This window comes from Bombus vancouverensis, chromosome 1, assembly GCF_051014615.1.
Source record: "Bombus vancouverensis nearcticus chromosome 1, iyBomVanc1_principal, whole genome shotgun sequence".
Lineage (NCBI taxonomy): Eukaryota > Metazoa > Arthropoda > Insecta > Hymenoptera > Apidae > Bombus > Bombus vancouverensis.
The window spans coordinates 6,540,353-6,560,691 of NC_134911.1; the positions used below are offsets into that span (position 1 = coordinate 6,540,353).

A 20,339-nucleotide genomic window follows, 5' to 3' on the forward strand; every position below is an offset into this window, starting at 1 on the left:
TGTCTCCTCAATCGTGTCGGCCAGCAACTTCAAGCACGAGTGGAATGCAGCTGATGAGAGGGTAACCAGCGATCGTGTAAACCGGAAATTGTCGCACTTGCTGGCTAAAGTACCGTGACGATCTCGCGCTACTAGTTCTCAACACTACACGTCCAATAAGATCCACTTTACATCATTACAATACCAAAAGAAATCCATTATTAGTAATTGGACTTTGCAACTATGTTCTATCTTTCTGTACTACCGATAATGAAGAACGCTGCAAAATTTTTTGTCTAGTCCCGCAATTGTCCTAACAACATAGTAGTAAGTTTATAATATGTGTTAAGATATATCATTCAGCTATTCTCATAATTGGATCTTTGCATCTGTATCTTACTTTCTTGTAGCTTCGCAAATTGCACACGTGCAAACCATCAATTTCCCTGTGACAGCAAAGTGCATTGATACTCTGACGATTACAACTAATTTCTAAGTTTATAAATAGAATGACTATATTGATCATCCTAGTTTCCCTGTAATTCATGTAACGTAAAGTTGCATTTACTATCCACAGCACTAATTTGCAAATTCTCAAAATTAATTCTCGGCACATCTTACATCGCGTATTTAAAAAATGATATCGATTCATTTAATAACTCAATTTATTTTAGTTACCTACAATTGCACCAAGTGTTCGCCAAATGCAGCGTACATCTCTATAATATCAATCTAATCGAAACGCCTTCGATCCGTATTTTCGCGAGATTGCACTGAATGCCCTATAAATGCAATTCATACAATCACGTATCAGCCTAATCTCACAACAGCCGCAAATTGCAGCGAGGCTCTAGTGGTCGCGGTTACAAACTGCCCTAACCTCTCTACCAGCGAGGCGTGTAATCATAATCTGCCGAAATTCGCACGAGCGCCACCGTCGATTGAAAGGATTCGCATTCCGCGCGTCAAATGGTGGCCAATTGGCGGCCACAAAACCGTCACGATCCGGGAACGATGGACCGCGCTTTCATGCACCGACGCAATCTCATCTTTGCCGCACTTATCGCACGTGAACAAAGAAAAAACGGCGGTAGATCGACCACAAAGAATCTCCAATGACTCTAGCGGCGCTCCGCGCCAACAGTAATAGTCTCGAGTCGTTTCGAGCGCCTGACTTCAATTCTAGACTTTGAAATATTACAAAGCTGAAGTATATGAAGTATTTTAAGTTGACAAATAGAATATATGAATCATTTCTTAGAGTTTAGAACTTTTAAATATCCTACTTTGAAAAGATTGTTACTTATATAGAGGTTATGATATAATTGAATAAATAATATGGTTTGTAATAGGTTTCTTATTAGATATTTCTTCCAAGTTACAAGAATTTTGCAAGTGTTTTGAATAAATTATCTCATATTACAACACGGGCCTCACGAATCCCACGGAGTCGATTTATTACAGCGTTTAATTAGATTATACAAGAATCAGTCAGCGGTGTGTAGTCGGTGGAAGAGCGGCGCCTGTGAGATACGAGGTGCTGATTGTTAATAGACCTCGTGCATAATTAGTTACGCTAGACTAATTTGTAAAAACCATTAGAACATGAAACCGGGTGCTACTTGGAAACAGGACAGGACAATTATTTATACAAATAACTGTCATCTATCCACGTTGCACAGTCCCTGCTATACACCTTGATACATCTGAGCAAATAAAACTTTAGAAGTAGCTAATAAGTACTAATAAGAAAATTACCTATTAAAATGTCACGTATACCATTGTACATTTTTGAAACTGTCGAATCTCTCTCTAGAATTTACTTTAAACTAGAATCTAGGATCTACGTAGATCTTTCAAGCCTGAGAAAAGTTTTGCAACCCCGACTAGTATCATATAATGCAACTAATAAGATAACTAATAAGATAACAAAATTATCCATATTGCATACTTTCAAAACCCTTAAAAAGTATTACTTCAGATTAACGTATCACAAACTTCCCAGATTCTCCAAGTATGTATAATAAAAATTCTCAAACTACGACCAGTATCAAAACGACTGCAGCGCCGCCACGCGGGAAAATTCGTAAAGATAAAAAATGAAACGCGTGTCTATTAAACAGTGATTCTCACCTTGCACCTGCACTTGACGCATTTCATTTCTCCGTGCGAGTGGACTCGTGGATGCCACTCCATCCCGTTCTCATACGGACCACCAAGGGGATACTTGCAACCGCCGGAAGCCAGTATCTCATCAGCAGTGCGCCTAGTGGATGGCGCCGCCTGGTCCCGTGGTAAACGTGTCGTGTCGCCCCCAACTCCTGCGATCGTGCTAGGCGTCATCGCCGGACACTGTCTGCAACATGCCTTCTTACTGGGTCTGAAGGCGATCTTCTCGTCGCAATCCAATGGCGGGCACTGTACCCGCGGACATTTCACCTCTAGCGTAACGGGCTGCAAAATAAATGGACGTCCACAGTCAAAACCTAATGCCGCGTTCACATTGCGACTATGAATGATAGCAGGTCCTCAATCTCTTTGTTCTCAACCCTTTGTAGTCTGAGCATTCATAATATTCAGTGAAAGAAACAGATGTCTACTTATGTTACGATCCTTTAATTATGTTCATAAAAATATGAAATTATATACAAAGAAAAAAGTCAAAGACTCAGATAATCGAAGCAATCAGTTCTCTTTCGACATGGATTACATTGTTCATAGTTAAATTCCATGATACTAATTGAATTCCAAATAAGTATGTGAACGCGATAAGGTTAAATCGAACAGCCAGAGTATCAGCTTCTGATTTGTCGACGTATACAAACACATTATCCGGCATCAGTGTTTCTACTCATTACACGTACGGAGTTGGTCAAGCGCGATTTAAGTGACAAGCAACGAATCAAAAGTAACGTCTTATCTCCGGTAATGAACATGACTCGGTGCAACGTGTCTCCAGGCATGACTTCAAACAATTCTCTAATATCTATTTAGAAAGGCCTGTCACTGATTGCCGATCGCGGCGCTCGCAACACGGAGCTCCTTTTCATGACTCGGCAGAGAGCAACCGCATTCTTCTGGCGCAACGAACTCGCGCGAGCGCGCCCCGGTGTCTAGTTGAATTTTTCATTCGCACGAAGCTTTTATAACCGTGTTGCCTACGAGAGAGCGCATTATAATATATGTCGCAGGATCGACGCCGATGCTGGAATCGTTACGAAACTCTCTGGCCGACCGCGACGAGAGTGAACGTATGGTAAAGAAGTAAACAAAGAATCTGGAAAAAGTCAGCCGTCTGCGTGGAATTCGAACCGTGCCTCGGAACCGTCGTGCCTCGCGCGTTTCAGCCGCTCTGTTCCGCATCATGGGACCATTTAAATTCCAACACGTTTCGAAATTCGACCTAAGGTTCAAGAATATTTACATCACCGCTTATTGTGCTCGGCAGAAAAAGTGGTACTCACGCGAGAGAAACCTTTGGAACTTGTCTAAATGAATTATAGACTGTTAATCATGGGAATACGTAGTAAATATACTTGGAAATATTCTATCTTTACAAAACTTGAATTTCATTCGTTTACTTTAACAAAGTCTGAAGAATTTCGTGCAGAATTAAGTTTTCTTTCTATAGCTTGACTGTAATCGGCTCACCGGTCACTTCTCTACTCTAAAAAAGTGATTAAATGGCGGAGTATCGCTATCTCAGTCGATTAAATTCACGCGTACCACTACAGAAAGGCAATGGTAGATTAAAAATAATGAAAAACTTACATCACACGTGCAAACTGCGCAAGTGTCGAACCCCATTGGTGGCAAATATGGATGCCATGACGCTCCTGGTAGGTGGAACTGACCAGCCAGTGTGCAACCTCTTGTCACCGAACTGACATTCTTCCCCGTCGCATTCATGTTGATCCCTGGACCTATACGAACAATCCATGCCATTACTCCAAGCCGCGTATTTTTAGTTTATGTTATTTGTCGCAACATACATGCGCAACAACATAACCTATTTACGAGCGAATCTTCCAGGAAATTGTTATATACCCGTTAAGCCGAAGCGAACTGTACTAGCGGCTTTTAGATACAAATAGCGCAACAAATAATGAAACCGGATGAACAGAACATCGTAATCAATTTAATTAGATACAGTAGGACATCAATGTACCGGCGATGTATCGAAGAAAATGACGCATTGCTTTAATTTGATTCTACTAGAGGGCTTTTTCTCGACCAGCAGCAACCGGACTGATACGTCTCTATCGCACACGACAAATGGTTAGTAACTTCCGATTTATTCGACCGATTAATCGGTCAATGACAAAATTAATGATTAAATAAGTTTGACTCAGCTTGTAGAATAACGTGTTCGTCGTCGTATCAGTGATAAACACAAATCCAATTAACATTGATTAAAATAAATATTAAAATAACAGTATATATGTATATCTGAATTAAGTAAATTATATCGTCCACGATGAAACCATGTTTCCTCGAGGCAAAGATTTCAACGTTTGAACGGCTCTTAATGTTTCTTTGCGAAAAACGAGGAGTGACAAGTGGAATCGGACAAGTTGCGAAATAAATTTGCCTTATTTCACGATCGATAAGCGATCGTGTAATCTAAACAGGATCGTAAGTAGCTGTAACTAATTCCGCGCGATTACTTTCATCGAACGTGTCACGGTAATCGGATTGAATATTGGCCACGGTCATTCTCTTAATTCCCTACGACTCTATGGTGTTTGTTGAAACGACGGGATACGAAATTGAAGGATAATTAATCCGGCGTTTTCTACGGTTTATTCTAGATTACGAGGATTCTAGTCGTGTTTCTGATATAAACATAATTCCTTATGATGATGAGAATTAAAAGAGCTGGTCGATAAATATAGAAGAAGATGAAGACTTGATTATAGTTTTAAGCGACATCAATTTGCAGAAGCGTTTAAATATTAAATTGAATAAAAGAAATTCAACGTATATTATGATGATGAGATAGAAAGAGGTCCCTGAAGACGGTACAAGAGAGAGAAGAATACTGTCCACTTTAGCTCACAGTCTAGCCACGTTACATGTTATACTGCTTAAAATACGATTATGAGTTAAACGCTTGAATTTATTAAAAATAATCAATTAGGTCTGCCTTTGTTTTGGAGGCCTTTTTCCAGTTCTACACAGTATAAGACATATGAGCCCTGCATGGAGTTCCAAGAACAAGCTTTCTTCTTAATAAATCAACATAAAAAATCTTGTTTTTCTATTATATACATATCTTCCCATATAAATGAGAAATAAAAAAAAACAGTGAAAATAAAAATAACTTACTTGAACAAATAGGACAACAGTGACCAGAAGCAGGCCTCAACTGCTTGCCCTCAGCGCAGGTAAGAACTGGACAAGGCATTGGATCGCACTGTGGTAGTCCACGGTGACAGTGGCACATGTAGCACGGATCTGTGCTGGAGGTCCACTGAGTACCCTCTTCGTAAAATCTAGTCTCATGGAAGCACGCGCCAGTTTCAATATCCGACCTGGGTGGGTAAAGATTATACGCGACCACCGAGGCAACATCGTTATCCGCATAATGAGGAAGACAGCTGAGCGGCGCCCTGGCTTTGAACGGAGCCTTCAAAATCCTTTCAGCCTGTTTATCAGTTACTTCAAGGAAACCAATACCAGATTCAATTCTGTATAATTCCACTGGTGAGAGTCCAGTGACAGAACCTTCCAACACGTATCCAGTGAACTCTTCCAATAATCTCCTAGCTACAGGCGCTCCTTGAACTACTAAGGGCATGGTTTCTAGATAAAGTCGGAGGGTGCGTGGCTCGTGGCTGTTTGTGGAAGACGTTTGAGGGAAGCCAGCAATTTCAAGCTCATAATGTAAAGAGCAGTCTAGATCAACAGCTGTCCAGACCAGACCAACTGGACCAGGATTTAAAGGTTCCTGGGACAGTCTTCTGAGCAAAACAGGTGCAGCAGTATCTTTAGCATCAGCTACAGGTCTCTGTAGTAATCGGCCACGCAACATAGATCCAACGTGCGAGGCAGCAACAACTGCAAGTTCTCCATTAAACAAGGGTTCAAGGAATCGTGGTCCTGGACGCTCTAAGGATCCATTAGCTAAACCATCAACAAGAGAAGGCGTCAGATCTTCCAATTCGGTGCGACGTTTACCTCCTTCATCTACTAATGTTACCAAAGGACTCTCTTCTTCCAGTCCTATCAACTGAACGCCATAACGCAACGAACCAGCGCGATCTAAAAACGCCCAGGCCAATCCAGAAGCTGCTGAAGGTGTTTCTGAGATCAACAAAGTTTGATACATCTCGCAGTTGGCACGTGGACCCACTACCCCGGCTAATCGAAGTGCCTGAGGATCTTTTCTTGACATTATGCTAATAGAGAGCTTGCCTCTTGTTAATAAACGAAGGTCCGCCCCAGATAAGGCGCTCCGAACTTCCCCAAAGTTTAATTCGTTCGACGGTTTCTTCACTATTATTTCCTCCCGTAAAACTACATAATCCTTCTCCATGTGTTCCAATTGGACGATTAGTGGTACTTCGGAGACATCGTTAGGTAGAAAGACGCCATTGAATACCAAAGATACGTGGATAGATGGCGCTGATGCCGAGGACGCTGAAACTATGGCGGTAGCTCCTGCACCTGACATCAGCGAGCGATCCACTCCCATTGTGGGCTCCAACAAGGAAGAATACTGTTCCGTGGACAAGGCGCGATAACGGGACAACTGTCCAGTCAAGGTAGCCGACGGTTCCCATATAAAGGACACGTGCAGGCGTTCCTCACGCAGCAGTTTCCTGTAATCTCGAGGGACCCTCCTCCATACCCCACAAAGTTTACCTGTAGCATTTTGGTACACTCCACCAATAGGGTCGATCGTCTGTTCCTCTAGAATACTTCCCGATCCATCGATAAATTGTATGTTTCTTGGACGAGGAGTGGATGTTGACAAATAAAAGGAATAGTACAGATTTTTGCGGTGAAATGTGAAACGACCTGTGGCCAGATAGTTATAAGCACTGTTGTACATTGATGTCGGGCTGGGTTCATCGCGACGTAGTACCTGAGATGTTTTACCAGTTAAAAGTGTCCCAAAATCTGGAAAAACGTGAGAATACATTGGGTTAGGTTTGGATAAATCTTCGGATGCACCGAATTGCAAATTGATGGGGACAATTACGTTTTAGACTTCGTTCCTCTTCCTCGGAGGTCAATTGCGCTGGCAAATCCTGCACTATGTCGCTACCTGTAACACGGTAAACGATCAAATTTCACTCAACAGTTTATATAACAAACGTTTTTTCGCTATGATTATTTTTTACTGCTGAACGTCTATCTAACAATATTTCCCCTTCTAACTTCTCGTAGGCAACTTGGTTTGTTTATTTTCCTGTCGAAATTTTACCCGTGATCTTAGGAGCAAATTTTTATTGTTTGTAAGAAAAGTTCCCGTAAAAAAGTTAGGCGTGGATATAAAGATCCAACTTGCTCATGGAAAATGCGAAAATATGTTTGCTAATGGAGAGCTAACCTTCCAAAAAATTTGAAGTATCAGCGCCATAACGGATTTTCAATTTCCCATAACGTCAAAAGTCGCTAAACTAGCGATGAATACCGGTAAGATCGTGGCCCGCAAAAAAACTTACTTTATTGCCTCGTAAAACGATCACGCGCGCGCCACCGTCGCCCAAACTCCTTCCTTCTGGCGAGAAACTTCTCGTTAAAGCTCATTTTGTATGGAGCAATGATATATGTCGAGGCTTTATACCGGTCGGCGTAATGCCCATATCGAATCTCTAAAATCGCACATACGAAAGTATTTAAACACTTACCACGGAAAAATTTGATGTATATATTCTGTGTGAATACGTGTGTCAGGTTTGTATCGTATAACACACATAATACAATCATAAAGGATTTCTACAAGTGTTCAAATACGCGAACCACTGTACGTCGCTTCGAGAGAAGATGTACGCACTTCTCCCATTTTCGTATTCTTCCTCGTAAGGATAATAGACGCGTGGTATGCACGTTAAAGCAGCGTATCACATCTTCGATTGTAAAGTCAAGAGATCTCGTATGGTGGCGTATCGATTACAAGGCGGCAGACACATTGAAGTCGCAACGTAGAACAAAAATAATCGATGGAGAAGGTGGGTAAAGAAGATGAAAGAAAAGTAGAAAAGAAGAAATTAACTACAAATAGAAAGAAGGAGAACCTAAAGGGGAGAGGAAAGGAGAGAAAGAAAGGGAAAAGAAAAAAAAAAAGAGTGAATCCTCATTCAGCCAAGATGTGTGTATGAACCATAAAGAATGCCCGTGGGGTAAGAAAAGAGGAGGCTGGCGCCAACCACCGCTACTTTGAATGTTGCTTTTATGGCGCATACCGCGCCGATCCAGCCGCGCGGATACATTAATTGGTATACGTACAGTGTACAGTGCGTGCCAGTGACAGCCACCAATAGCCATGGAGTATCGCGACACGCCGTGCCGTTTCACCTTTCTACCCGTCGTTTCTATACCTCTTAACCTCTCGATTTATGGATATTCGTTGCACAGGATTTTATACCAGCACGTTTCCTTACTAATTTGTTTCTATCTTACTCTCTTCGCAATTGTACGAAGCGGCCATCTTCTTTTTCTTTTGCAGCATTTTCAAGTACAAAGTTCTTTATGAAAATCGGTTATCACGCAACACATATAAAAACGGTACTTAATCTTTGTTCGTATTTTGAGATTTGAATTCAAATTCCAATCGCATGTTTTATAGAAAAACATATCAATGAAAAATTATAATGAATTATTATTTTTAGATTGCTGTTGAATTAAAAAGTAAATGGGAAAAATGTTATCGAGCTCTGAAGTCGTTGAAGATTCCGTACACTGTACCGTCGGAAAGCCATGTGGCTCATGGCGCCTCGTTTCTTCTCATCTCCCTCGCATTAAGAGTCCAACAAGATGCCAAAAAGGCTACACGTTTCTAACAATTACGTCAAGCTTGATACGCTGATGCATCCAACATTGTTTGTAAATCATCATGAAAGATGACGCCAGGAATGGCGCACGTTAGACAGCGCTATAAATTTATTTAATAAATGGCGCTACTGGCATCAATTTCAGATACTTTCTATTTATTTTTAAGTACGGCAGATTTTTATAAATGTTATTAGCACGTGCGTATTTCATTTCTATACTTTGATAAAGATAAACTTTCTTTTATTTTAGAATGCAGTAAATGTTACTTTCACAAGTCCCATTGCAAAAAATAATAGGCTACCATTTCCTAAAATCGAGGGACGTAGATTTTGGATTTTACGGCAGCTGAACGTGACTAGAAGGAGCGTTACGGCCAATTTAATAGCTTTCACGCGAGAATCGACACTACGCGGTACGTTTGACCGAAGGTCGGTCGTTATTCAGGATTAAGTTGCGCATGAAAACGGCGCCAAAATCACTAGGCCCGCCTAACTGACCACCATTCACATTCTCTGAAACACAGAATCTTATAACAACGTCTTTCTTTCATTAATTTACAACCTTCGAAATGTTTACCTGAAGCTCTGTAATGAGGCAGGTGACAATAAAACTACAGAAAAATATATTAAGTAACAAGACTAGTTTCCAATTTCAATCTTACTAGTAGCATACCAATCACGAAAAATTCTTAAGATGATCGTTCGTGATGCTGTTCGATCAATTACCAACCTTTTCTTAGTGTATTACTATTACTTAGTGTATTAGTATTACTGTATTACTTAGTGTATTAGTATTACTAATAATCAGTAGAGAAATAATTTTTCTTACAGGCTAAAAAAGAATTCTATCTTAAAAGGGATAACCGTATGATGGTAATCACGTCGACAGAGGATTTAAAAAAAAAAACTTCAACAAAGTTGCTGTAATGAATACACTTTTAAACGATCTACCATAATACTCTGGACAGGGCCGTATATTAACCCAACGCTAATTACGCGATGCTCATGCATCTTTCGATGTCTCGACCCTTCGTTGCTCTTCCCGAGAGAACGCGGGACATTCAACAAGTTTCGTCATTATCCAATGAATGGAACTCCTTTCGCGTCTTCTGCCAACATCCTGGACACGTTGTCGTCCGTTGTCCGAGCCGATGAGAATCGATGTGACAGTCCAATCGACGGGCTCACGGGTCACAGTTTCTTCTCGCGGGACATAAAAGGGAGACGGCCGCGTATTGGTAATCGTAAGCGACTTCACCTTCCATCAGCAGGGGGCAACAAGCCTGCCAGACGACGACGCGAACACGACCACGATGACAACGGCTGAAGAATGTAGGGGGAAAACAAATTTCTGCGCGTTGAAACTTTATACTCGTAAATAACGATAAGCGATACATCTTGAAACGGGGAAGAATTGATTCTATCAGATACGCAGGGAATTTTTTACTTCCTTGCTGTAGAAGATTGTATAATCTGTACTTCAGTGCTATTTTCATTGCAAACTTTTAAATTGTTATTTATCTGATCTAAGAGTACCAATCGAAATGGATCGACACTAGGCAACTATGAAATTTTGTTATCGCTATATAACCTGTTATGACTTATTAATTATTGTTTCATATGTTTTCAGGAGCAACTATCTTTCTGTTCCTAGAAATGGATACTATGACTTTTTTTAAGGTGAGCGGAAATATTGCTATAACGGGCTGGTTCTTGGGGCTTTGCAGTACCATATCGAGATGACCTTTTCGAATCTGGTTTTTCCGGGTACCAGCCATGTCAGATGGGTGGAAATGATACATAGATATCTAAGGAACCTGTGAATGAGAAACTTAATGCAACTTGCGACTAAATTGTTGAACGCGATAAGTTATTCGAGACAAATATGTGTCGCGCCTAACATAGACAAATTTCTCTATACGGGTATGCTCTCACGGCATATGTTTATTATTGGTTAGTGCAACACGATGCCGTGCCCATTTTCACTGCCCATGTTCCGCCGTACGTTAATTAGGGAAAAAAGAGGAATTACTATTCGTTTGTGAATAAAGGTACATTGTATAATAAATCGTTCGCAGCTACAGTAGTTACAACCTTAACGAATATAGATATGATTTTACTCGTAAATTACAGGTAGACGTAAAAATGTTTTAGGGATTTTTATCCGCTGAGGTTGACCTGCCTGGAATCTGGTACAATTACGTCCGTGTTTTAATCGCTTTCGAATACGTATATGTCTATTTCCTGCTCTTAAAAATATCGACTAATAAACAAATTAAAAAAACGGTTCAACCACCGACATTTTTGAAAAACACACCAGTCCTCCCTCTCCCCCTATGGAGGCAATTTAAAGTATGCGTGATAGCAAGCAACGAGGGAGTGGTTGACAAAGATAATAAGAAAAAGGGGCTTGAGGGAGTGGAGGCAGACACGAAATTAACGACGATAAAGCATGTCGGGAGGATAAAGAGCAATACAAGGAAAGACGATAAGAGGTGAACACGAAGAGGCAGCAGTAGCGACGAGACGATTGGTCAGCCTCATTGAAAGAGGAATGGTTTGCAATGATGCCCCTACCCCCCTGCTCCTCCCACACTGCTTCCCCCGCGACCTTCCAACCTTCCCACCAAGCCACGTCTCCTCGTCTATTCTCATTCCCGCGCGCGTTATGCCCGATCATTACGTATGCTAATATTTACATTTAGATTGCACGGCTTAATCGAAGTGACGCCATGCGGTAATATAGCCGGCGCCATGGCGCTAAACCGTGGCGCCCGACCTATCTCTTCTTTCTCTTTCTGCCTACCGACGACCACATCTCTTCTACTCCTCTTCCTCTCGTCGTTCTCCATTCTCTTCTTTTTTGCCTACACTGTCTCTCCTGCCGTTTCTTTATCATCGACCTTTTTTCCGCGCTGCTTTTTTCTTTACCGACCGTCCTTCCCGCCGCGTCGGTTACGCTTAATTCGATCTCTCTCACGGGTTGTTATTTCGCTTATCTGCCACACGCGGCTGTGTCCCACGGAACGGCCACGGGGTGGCACTATTTACGCTCAACAGAAATCCGACCCGCCATCTTCTTCCAATTGACATTATTTGACATAATTTTTTCGTAGTTGGCATTTGAGACGTTTTTTTCTTTTTTTTGCGCGACGGTGGAATCGTAACAAGGAGAATCGTATCTTCGGTTATGTTGGAATAATCAAGGTGCTGGATAACCGGGCTACCGGTTAAAAACTTCCCTCTTTAATTTCTCTTGATGTGGAAGGAAAAGCCCCTCCTCCTGGCTCTGATGTGATATTATCTCAAGAGGAGAGGCTACTTGCCGCCTATCTGGCCCTTTATTTGTTGTAAAAATGTAACATTAGGTATAAAATATAACAATAGCATCGTAAGTTTGTTAATGGTGATTAAGCAGTGGAACAATTGAACTTACTAGTGCAAGAATATAAAAACATAGCGCGCGTATTCATTACTGGACTTATTATTAAGAATATCGACATATTCACGTTGCGAACGAGACGGCGCCACTCTGACGTTTGTATCCTCAATTATTGAAATATTCGACCGTAAGTATCGTAGATGTCTAGTCAAGATAAGTTCAAGGAAACAAGAAATGCGGAAAGATCGGTCACGTAGCGAATCGTTCTCTGAATAACATAGTGTTTTGAATGACAAAAAGCAGTATGCGAACACTAGGCTCGTTATGTATGGTAAACAAACAGTAACGATCTCATCGATACACTGTTAATTCCACCTAATTGTAAATTTTACGTGGTTCTACCTTTCTTCTAGAGACACCTGCGAAACTAGCGTCACTGCGCAAGCTCACACTACGTACAACATAAGATGACATACTCATTCATAAGATCACGATAGGAGATTAACATGACGAAAATACGAAGGAATTTGATTATGGGGAAAATAAATGATAAAAAGAAAATGGCGATATGAAGGATCTTGTACGGCCGCGATAAAGAAATCTTCGGCTAGCCAGGAATGGAAATAGAAAGCACGCGGACAATGACAGCAGGCTTGTCCATGGTTAATAAATGTGAGCTCGCTAATTGATTCTAAGTAACCAATAAATTGCGCTGGCCGCATTGTAAAAGTGGTTATGGTGAACGTATGCGTGTGGCCGAGCGTTATCTTTCCGCTGGTGGTTTGTTCGTTTTTCCCTCCCAAGATCGCCTGCGCCTGTCGGCCGGCGCGTTATCATAAAAGCCCGCGCTTTTCCTCGCTCGTTTAAAAATGGCGGTCTCAATCGACGCTTCTCGCCAATGGTAATATGGTAAAATGGTAATATGGTCATCGCGGTATCGAGTAGAATACCGCGAGGATATCTTGAAACATCGTCCCTGCTATCAAGGTAATAAATTGCGATTCTTCAAAAAGATATTTTATTGCGAAAAGGTTATCATCTGGTATTATGTTTTGCAGAATTTTTTAGGCAATCGTGCAGAGCTACATTTTGTTGAATATTGATATCAATGTTTTATAGAATTCAATTAGGTTATCGAATGGAATGGATTATGAAGGTTCACTACACAAGGTTTTTTCTATTCTGCAATAGTAAGTAAATATAAAAATTATACTACCAGCTTGTCGCCGTAGGTAAAAAAGGATTTACAACACGTAGCACTAATACATTTTCATCTGTAGATAAAACACGGAATTCTCGGTATTTATGGACTACGAACTATTTCTTTTTATAAAAGCCTCAAAGTTACTTTACATGCAACAACGACTTCTGCTCGCATAGATTATCTCATACATCGGTTGGACACGACACTTGTGATAATTATCGTTATAATTATGGTAACAGATAAATAAATATTAATAATTAATCAGCATAAATAATCAAATAATGCTATTGCATTTTACAAATCTGCGTGCGTTGTTTAAAGATCATTTTATTGTCTACGAAACGACTCGGAATTTTATAAAACTAAAAAGTCATTTGAATCTCATTTAACTCGTTTCATCTTCTTCTGTCTTTTTATCATCATTCTCGTTTCAAACGTTTTGTATATGTAGATCTCTATTATATCTTTAGTTCATAGAAAACAACATATAAACTTAATATCAAAGTTCTCATATATTGGGTTGGCAACTAAGTGATTGCGGATTTTGTCATTAAGTGGCATTGACAAATCCGCAATCACTTAGTTGCCAAACCAATATCTTCCATTTACCAATAATTCGATTTATCATCGAGCCAATATGTTAATAGAGCCGCTATATTTGTAAAAAGCTCACTATTAGGTCAGAATTCCGTTTATAAGAGAGCTAAATCCTTAACCTTTATTTCCAAGTAGCCAATGTATTTCCACCTAAAAGCAAGAGGAATGGGCACAGGTATTTCAATCAGTTCATTTATTCCATCCGCATTCTATGGTAATTAACGGCGATATAGGAATCCATTGAAGAAAGAAAGGAGCCAAGTAACCGTACAAAGAATTTGGCCCGTGCTATTCAAGTGAAAGTTGCACATTTTAGAAATACTTTATACCGCAACGTTTATTGAACGAGAAACAAAAGATAAAACTCTTGAATTGTGTCCTATAGATATAGCTATATTCTAATCATGTAACTTGTGTTTTTTTATCAAATAGTACTCGAAATTTCCGGTCCTGATTTCGATATCTGCAAGTCGGTCACCTATGATGCAAGAAGAGCATTACCAAGGGACAATGAGGGTGACATGCATTTATGTCATCTGTGTATGACTCATAGAACTTATAGTATAACCAGACAAACAATTCCTTGATAAGTATTAGTCTAAATTGTTCCTTTGTCACCTCGTTATCCTTTAAAATAGGCTTATAGATCTGAATTAAGAATAGAATGGGACAAAGGATATTATGAATTAAGAATAAAATTAGATAAAAGAGATAAGCATGTAAATCTTTTGCAACACTTTATATTGTTGCATGTAAGAGATCGTATACGTTGAATTGTACTCGAGAATGAAAATAGTAAAAACCAAGTTAATATTGTGATTACAATTATAACATTTATGAAAGGAAAAAAGGCAAGGCAAAGCTAGGACATCTTTCTTGGCAAAGAAAAGTAGCAAGTTGAAGTCTCTTATTTTGCAGTACTCGAAAAAAAGCTGCATATGCGCGTTAATCTGCTAATCCCTAATAAGAGTACTCGAGCATTGAGGCGATAATAAAACTGAAGCCACCAGGCGATAACGGTCAATCATGATTACATGGCATTGCAAATACGATTATCGGATCGATCGGACCGATAGAGAGACGTTCGAAGAAGCGACCGAGGAAGTGTTAAGAAGAAAAAGAGAATCCTCTAGAAGGCGAGAAAGACAACGACACAGACAAAAGAGGCAGTGATCATTGATAAATGATTTATGCAAGCCACTTGACTCTCATTAATATCTCCCGTCACTCAATATATTGGATCTATATCTTCTGTAAGCGCTAATCGTTACAAGTTTGCTGATAGTTATTGAGCATCTTTCATTTTTAACCTTTTTTGATCGTCAGTACAATTATGGTAACTGACAAATCGTAAAAGTTTCAGCAGCCTATACATTTCAGATTATTTCTCACAGAGATCAGTATTCTGATCAATGATATTGTGATACTAGCGCCTCTGTTGGCAGATTCTTTTGTTTCAAACATAACCTAGAATTAAGAACAGTAACGTATGAATGTTGACGATACAACAAAGTCTTCGGATCATATAATAGCAATATTCTTATCTTGGAGATACCGTTGTATTAAATAAGGATACTACTACATGTGCCACAAGTGCAAGGAGTGTTCAATAACACGTCTACATGGAGGTCAGCACAAGTGCCTACATCTGCTGCTTTTTCTCAAATACAATGGATCCAATATCAAGTGTATGCAAAGAAAAATATGCTGTTACTTACTAAAGTCTCCAGGACAAGATTTGCAACACCTGCCTGGAAGGAGAACTGGCTCTTTGCACGTAAGTTCTGGGCATTCGTTCTTGATGTTACGGCAGTGAACCCGCGCTACGATTCGCCGTTTCTTCTGCACCTGAAACCAGAACATTATTATGTATTTTCACACATTACAACGTTTAAAATATTATCACGCTGTAACAGATGGTTTTCAGTTGAACAATAGGAAAAAGTTTGAACGATGTCCGTTACGAAACAGAAATGTAAGAACTTAAAGAAACAGCGTCTAGGTTAATTATTATTCGAATAATGGCGAATGCTAACACGTTATTTTCCTTTTCCAAATTATTCGAATTCCAGCGAGTTTCTCCATCAGCCTGTTCATACTACTGGACACGTTCGCGGTGACGTTTGAAAGTGTGATTGTAATGTTTTCGAACCTGTAAACGTGCTTACATGTTTATTACTCCTTTACGCATCGCTGACGACGACAGTTGCAACGTTTACATGCACGGCGTGCATAAATCTATCGTCAAGTAATTGGTAGGTGTTATTGATCACAAAAGACTCGTTTATCACGGTCAATGGTGCCATTATTCGCGATACGATTTACAATACTCTATGGCAATATAAATTATCGTTTAACGTCTCTGTCGTTCACCATTTTCTACGGGTTTAGCGCGAAAAAGAATCGTCCACCTACCGGGGCTTGAACCGTGTAAATGGCGGCGTTGTTACCGATGTGTTCTACAATATACGTCTTATAAATTCATATTCCGCGGTATTGTAGTTCACTCCACTTTCTACCATAGATCTGCCGTTTCTACCTAAGGTATTTCTCTTTTCAGATGTCTTACTCGAACTCCACTGTGTTGTTCTTTACGATGCATTCATAGCTCGATGGTACATGCACGATTCAATTCATGAACAACGCACATTCGTCTAGAGGAAACATTCCTTACTTGTTCATTTTTGTACAGGAATATATATAATATATTTAATAGTATATATATAATAGTATCCATCGAAATTTCCTGATGATAACGAAGGAACATGATCGTAATTATAATTTGTGATCAAATATCATAAAAGGTTATGCGAGATTTCAATACATAGGCGTAGACGGAGACAAAACTAAATGATCAGATAATGGATCTAGGTATCAATGACGTTTAATCAAACTGGAACTAGTATTATCTGCTTAAGTTCTATTTGTTATATATTCTTGTAGCACACGCGTAGATTACTTAATAAGTAAACGAAATTAGTATCCACATTGCTGTACGAGTCAGCCGTATTGAACGGAACTTTATTGATATTTGTTTCCACTACCTGCTCAATTATTTCTCTACCCGACTGTTACTTGTTTGTTTAAGTTCCATATAATGTAACCAGATAATAAAATAATGATATAAATAATAATATATTATAATATGAATTATAAATTAGCGATATAAAAACTATGATAATAAAAAAAAAAAGAAAAACAGGTAAAACTAGAACCATTGGATACAAAAATCGTAAAGTTCGAACGAGTTTCCAGCGATCCAGCAGACACGCGTTGACCGGTCGATAAATATCCGACTTTAGAGCAAATTTGCGGCGTCTAGTTATCTCTGGGTGTGAAAAACTAATCTCGAAAGATTCTTCTTCAACGGGACGCCAACCAAAGGAATGGATAAGAGATCGTGCATCCGGCGAGGGTTCCGGTTACACTGGTGCCGAGAGCAGAAATTAAGTTTGGGGTTTTATAGAGCTGCATGGCATTCCTGAAACGCGAAACGATACGTTCGATGTTGATTCGAGTGACAAAATGAAAAAAAGTCAAGGGAGCGGAACGGCGCCGACCGGCGATCAGACAACGCAGACGTTGAACTTCGCATTACGGGAGAAACGGGGCGCCAGGAGTAAATTCCGAGATTCAGTGGCCCTCGTGAGATCGCGTGACAGTTATTTAACTGGGACCCGCTAAGCGAGTATGTCGGTGTATTTTTTATCGTCCAGAGATACATTTAGGTGCCTGCCGACGCATACCTCTAGTACTTCTGATAAGTTTCTACGACATTGCGAGATACAATGTAACAAAAAGTTTTTCAGCGATCTGGAAACATGAAGAACGATAATGATAAGGCCGATAGTAAAAAACGAAGCAACCATTTTTCCATCGACAAGCTCTCGAGGTATTCAATTATGTTCTAGATAACGTGGCGTAAATCTATATAGCTTTCATAGAAACTAAATATAAATCTTCGCGATTTCTACGGACTCTGTATCTCGTTCTTTTCACTTTTACTCACACAAATGTTGAAATATTCCATTTTTTTGTCTCCTTAAGGAAGTTTTGAATATATCCTTCGACATTGGACACTGTACAAATATAGCTGTGTGACGACGTGACCAAAAATACCATGCGACTGCGCTAATATCGTAACCAAACGGCCAATAAGTGTGTATAATGTGAGTATCCATATACGATGTCATGGGAACGTTTTTGCGAGACACAGACAGATCAATCCTAATGATCGTCTCGATTAAAAAACGTCCCGCTATTCGCACGAGCTGGCGTGGTCCACCCACCTACGATTTTCTCGCACCGTGGTAGTCATTCATTATTTCGACATTATTCTATAGGTAATAATAGAAGCAAGACAAACGTTCTCGCCTGATCGGACAGGAAGTCGGTATCGATTTGTGCGTGAAGTCTCCTGCGTGGGTCGTTCTTCGAGCGTTCTCACTTCCAACAAATCTTTTGATTTATGCCGCTTCCTAAGAAAATGAACGAACCGCCTCTAACCTCTTAATATGCTATTAGACCTATTTTCATGAAAAGCTAGAAATGTATCAAGTTGTAACATAATTAAGTTCGATTAAACGCAATATTCTCCCCTATTTAGCTGAACGTACATACGTTACGACGTACTATCTACATCTGAGTGGCTAATTACATTAACAAGTTCTATTTTGACAGGCAAATCCAACAAACGTATGTGTCGAGCATAAATAGACGTAGTAACACTGGAAAATAAAACTAATAAGTAGACAGTGTATACTAGTCCGGTGTATGACTTTAGGTAAAGAAACGATGTCTCGTGTGATTCACGCGACGTGTCTGCCTGGTCGCTCACAACGAAGCCCGTGACCTATCAATAGCTCCTCATATACACTGAAGAGGGACTGTCATTCCACCGAAGACTAAAAATAGAGTTCGCGCGTCCGTCTATAAGCTGCTGGGTCCGAGCAGTTCTGTACCAATGCTCTCTCTCTCTCTTTCTCGATCACACTTTATTTTTTCTCTTCGTCTACCCTTTCGTCCCAGCCTGATCTTCGTTCCTTTTTCTTTTCTACGCCAGTATTTATAGCAGTTCCTCGTGAAATTTTTGCTCGCTCCTTACTGTTGATACTTCAATCGGCAAATATCGTTAACATTTATACTTCGATTCCAAAAAAACGCTATTTTCTTTGAGTTGGCAATGTTTGGAATGTTTTAAGGTTAACTAAAAAGAACGAAATGCAGACGGGATGTTATAGGCAAACACGGTAAGAACGGTTGCCAGTCAAGGACAGAGTTTACGAAGATTGGCTAAATTAAACTCCATTAGGACAGTCGTGACCGTTCTGCCCGGACGACAAATGCATGCGCGACAGAACCCGTTACTATGATAGAGATCATTAGTTGAACCGCACAGAGCGAGGGCTTTGAATCGCTTTATGATTGACCCCAAATTTATATCCACATCCTTAACCTACAAACAACTGTATGCGCGGGTCAAGTTATTAACCCAATGTTATTAACCTCGCCTGTGACTTCGTCAATCTAACTTTCGGATCCCATGAAAATTATTTATCGTCCCCGTGGCTAATATCCTGCCGATGAATGACATAAGTATACCCAATATAAACAGCATAACTCGATTCTAAAATGCGGAATATCTAATCGACCATTAGTGATCGTTCATTCATGAAATGTAAATGAAAATCAATATGTCAGTGTTTTTTAACATGTATTCCTTCTAGCATCTTAATCATTTAGTGTACGATGACTAGTTTTTTTTTATTTCCGTTAATTCGTAACTACGTATATAATAAACTATTATGTACCGCCTTAAATCACGTAATTCAGATGTCGTGTCTGGCGCGCGTGCTAGCTACGTATCTGATCTTTCGTCTTACCGGATGAAAAATAGTGGACAAAATGGAATTTTAAAAATGATAAATAATTTATTTAGTGCGCACATATAAGTAGTTTTTGTATCAGATATTTTTCAATATGTTCATCTATTCTAAAGTATATATGTATTATATATATTCACTATACTTGTTAAATACAATTCTGTTTTGTAAAATGGTGCTACTGTGTCTCTATCTTTCGGACATAATGTGACGTATAATGTTTGTACACAAACAGGATCGTGTAAACCGACAGAGCAAACATCGGGCGCGAACCTCGTGTTTGAATCGGCGCA

At 39.8% G+C, this 20,339-nt stretch overlaps 1 protein-coding gene and 2 long non-coding RNA genes across 7 annotated transcripts in view; 2 read left to right on the forward strand and 1 right to left on the reverse strand.

Annotated features, from left to right (window-relative positions):
• The window catches only part of sog (chordin short gastrulation), a 101,103-nt gene that overhangs the window by 7,193 nt on the left and 73,571 nt on the right, over positions 1 to 20,339 (reverse strand). For all 5 annotated transcript variants that reach the window (XR_004464826.2, XM_076625692.1, XM_076625730.1 and 2 more), the window contains 5 exons: positions 15,883 to 16,012; positions 7,187 to 7,252; positions 5,308 to 7,104; positions 3,751 to 3,902; positions 2,113 to 2,433 (listed from right to left, as the gene is read on the reverse strand). Coding sequence is in view for 4 of the 5 variants with exons in the window: in XM_076625692.1 (XP_076481807.1) it covers positions 2,113 to 2,433; positions 3,751 to 3,902; positions 5,308 to 7,104; positions 7,187 to 7,252; positions 15,883 to 16,012 (2,466 nt within the window). In the remaining variant the exon portion in view is untranslated. The remainder of the gene's footprint in view (positions 1 to 2,112; positions 2,434 to 3,750; positions 3,903 to 5,307; positions 7,105 to 7,186; positions 7,253 to 15,882; positions 16,013 to 20,339) is intronic.
• Positions 11,697 to 13,910, forward strand: LOC117160595 (uncharacterized). Its single transcript, XR_013061835.1, has 4 exons — positions 11,697 to 12,694; positions 12,777 to 13,350; positions 13,422 to 13,553; positions 13,644 to 13,910. It is a non-coding gene; the product is annotated as an uncharacterized LOC117160595 (long non-coding RNA).
• Positions 15,460 to 18,851, forward strand: LOC117160597 (uncharacterized). The gene is made up of 5 exons (XR_013061829.1): positions 15,460 to 15,941; positions 16,237 to 16,419; positions 16,725 to 18,056; positions 18,212 to 18,333; positions 18,508 to 18,851. It is a non-coding gene; the product is annotated as an uncharacterized LOC117160597 (long non-coding RNA).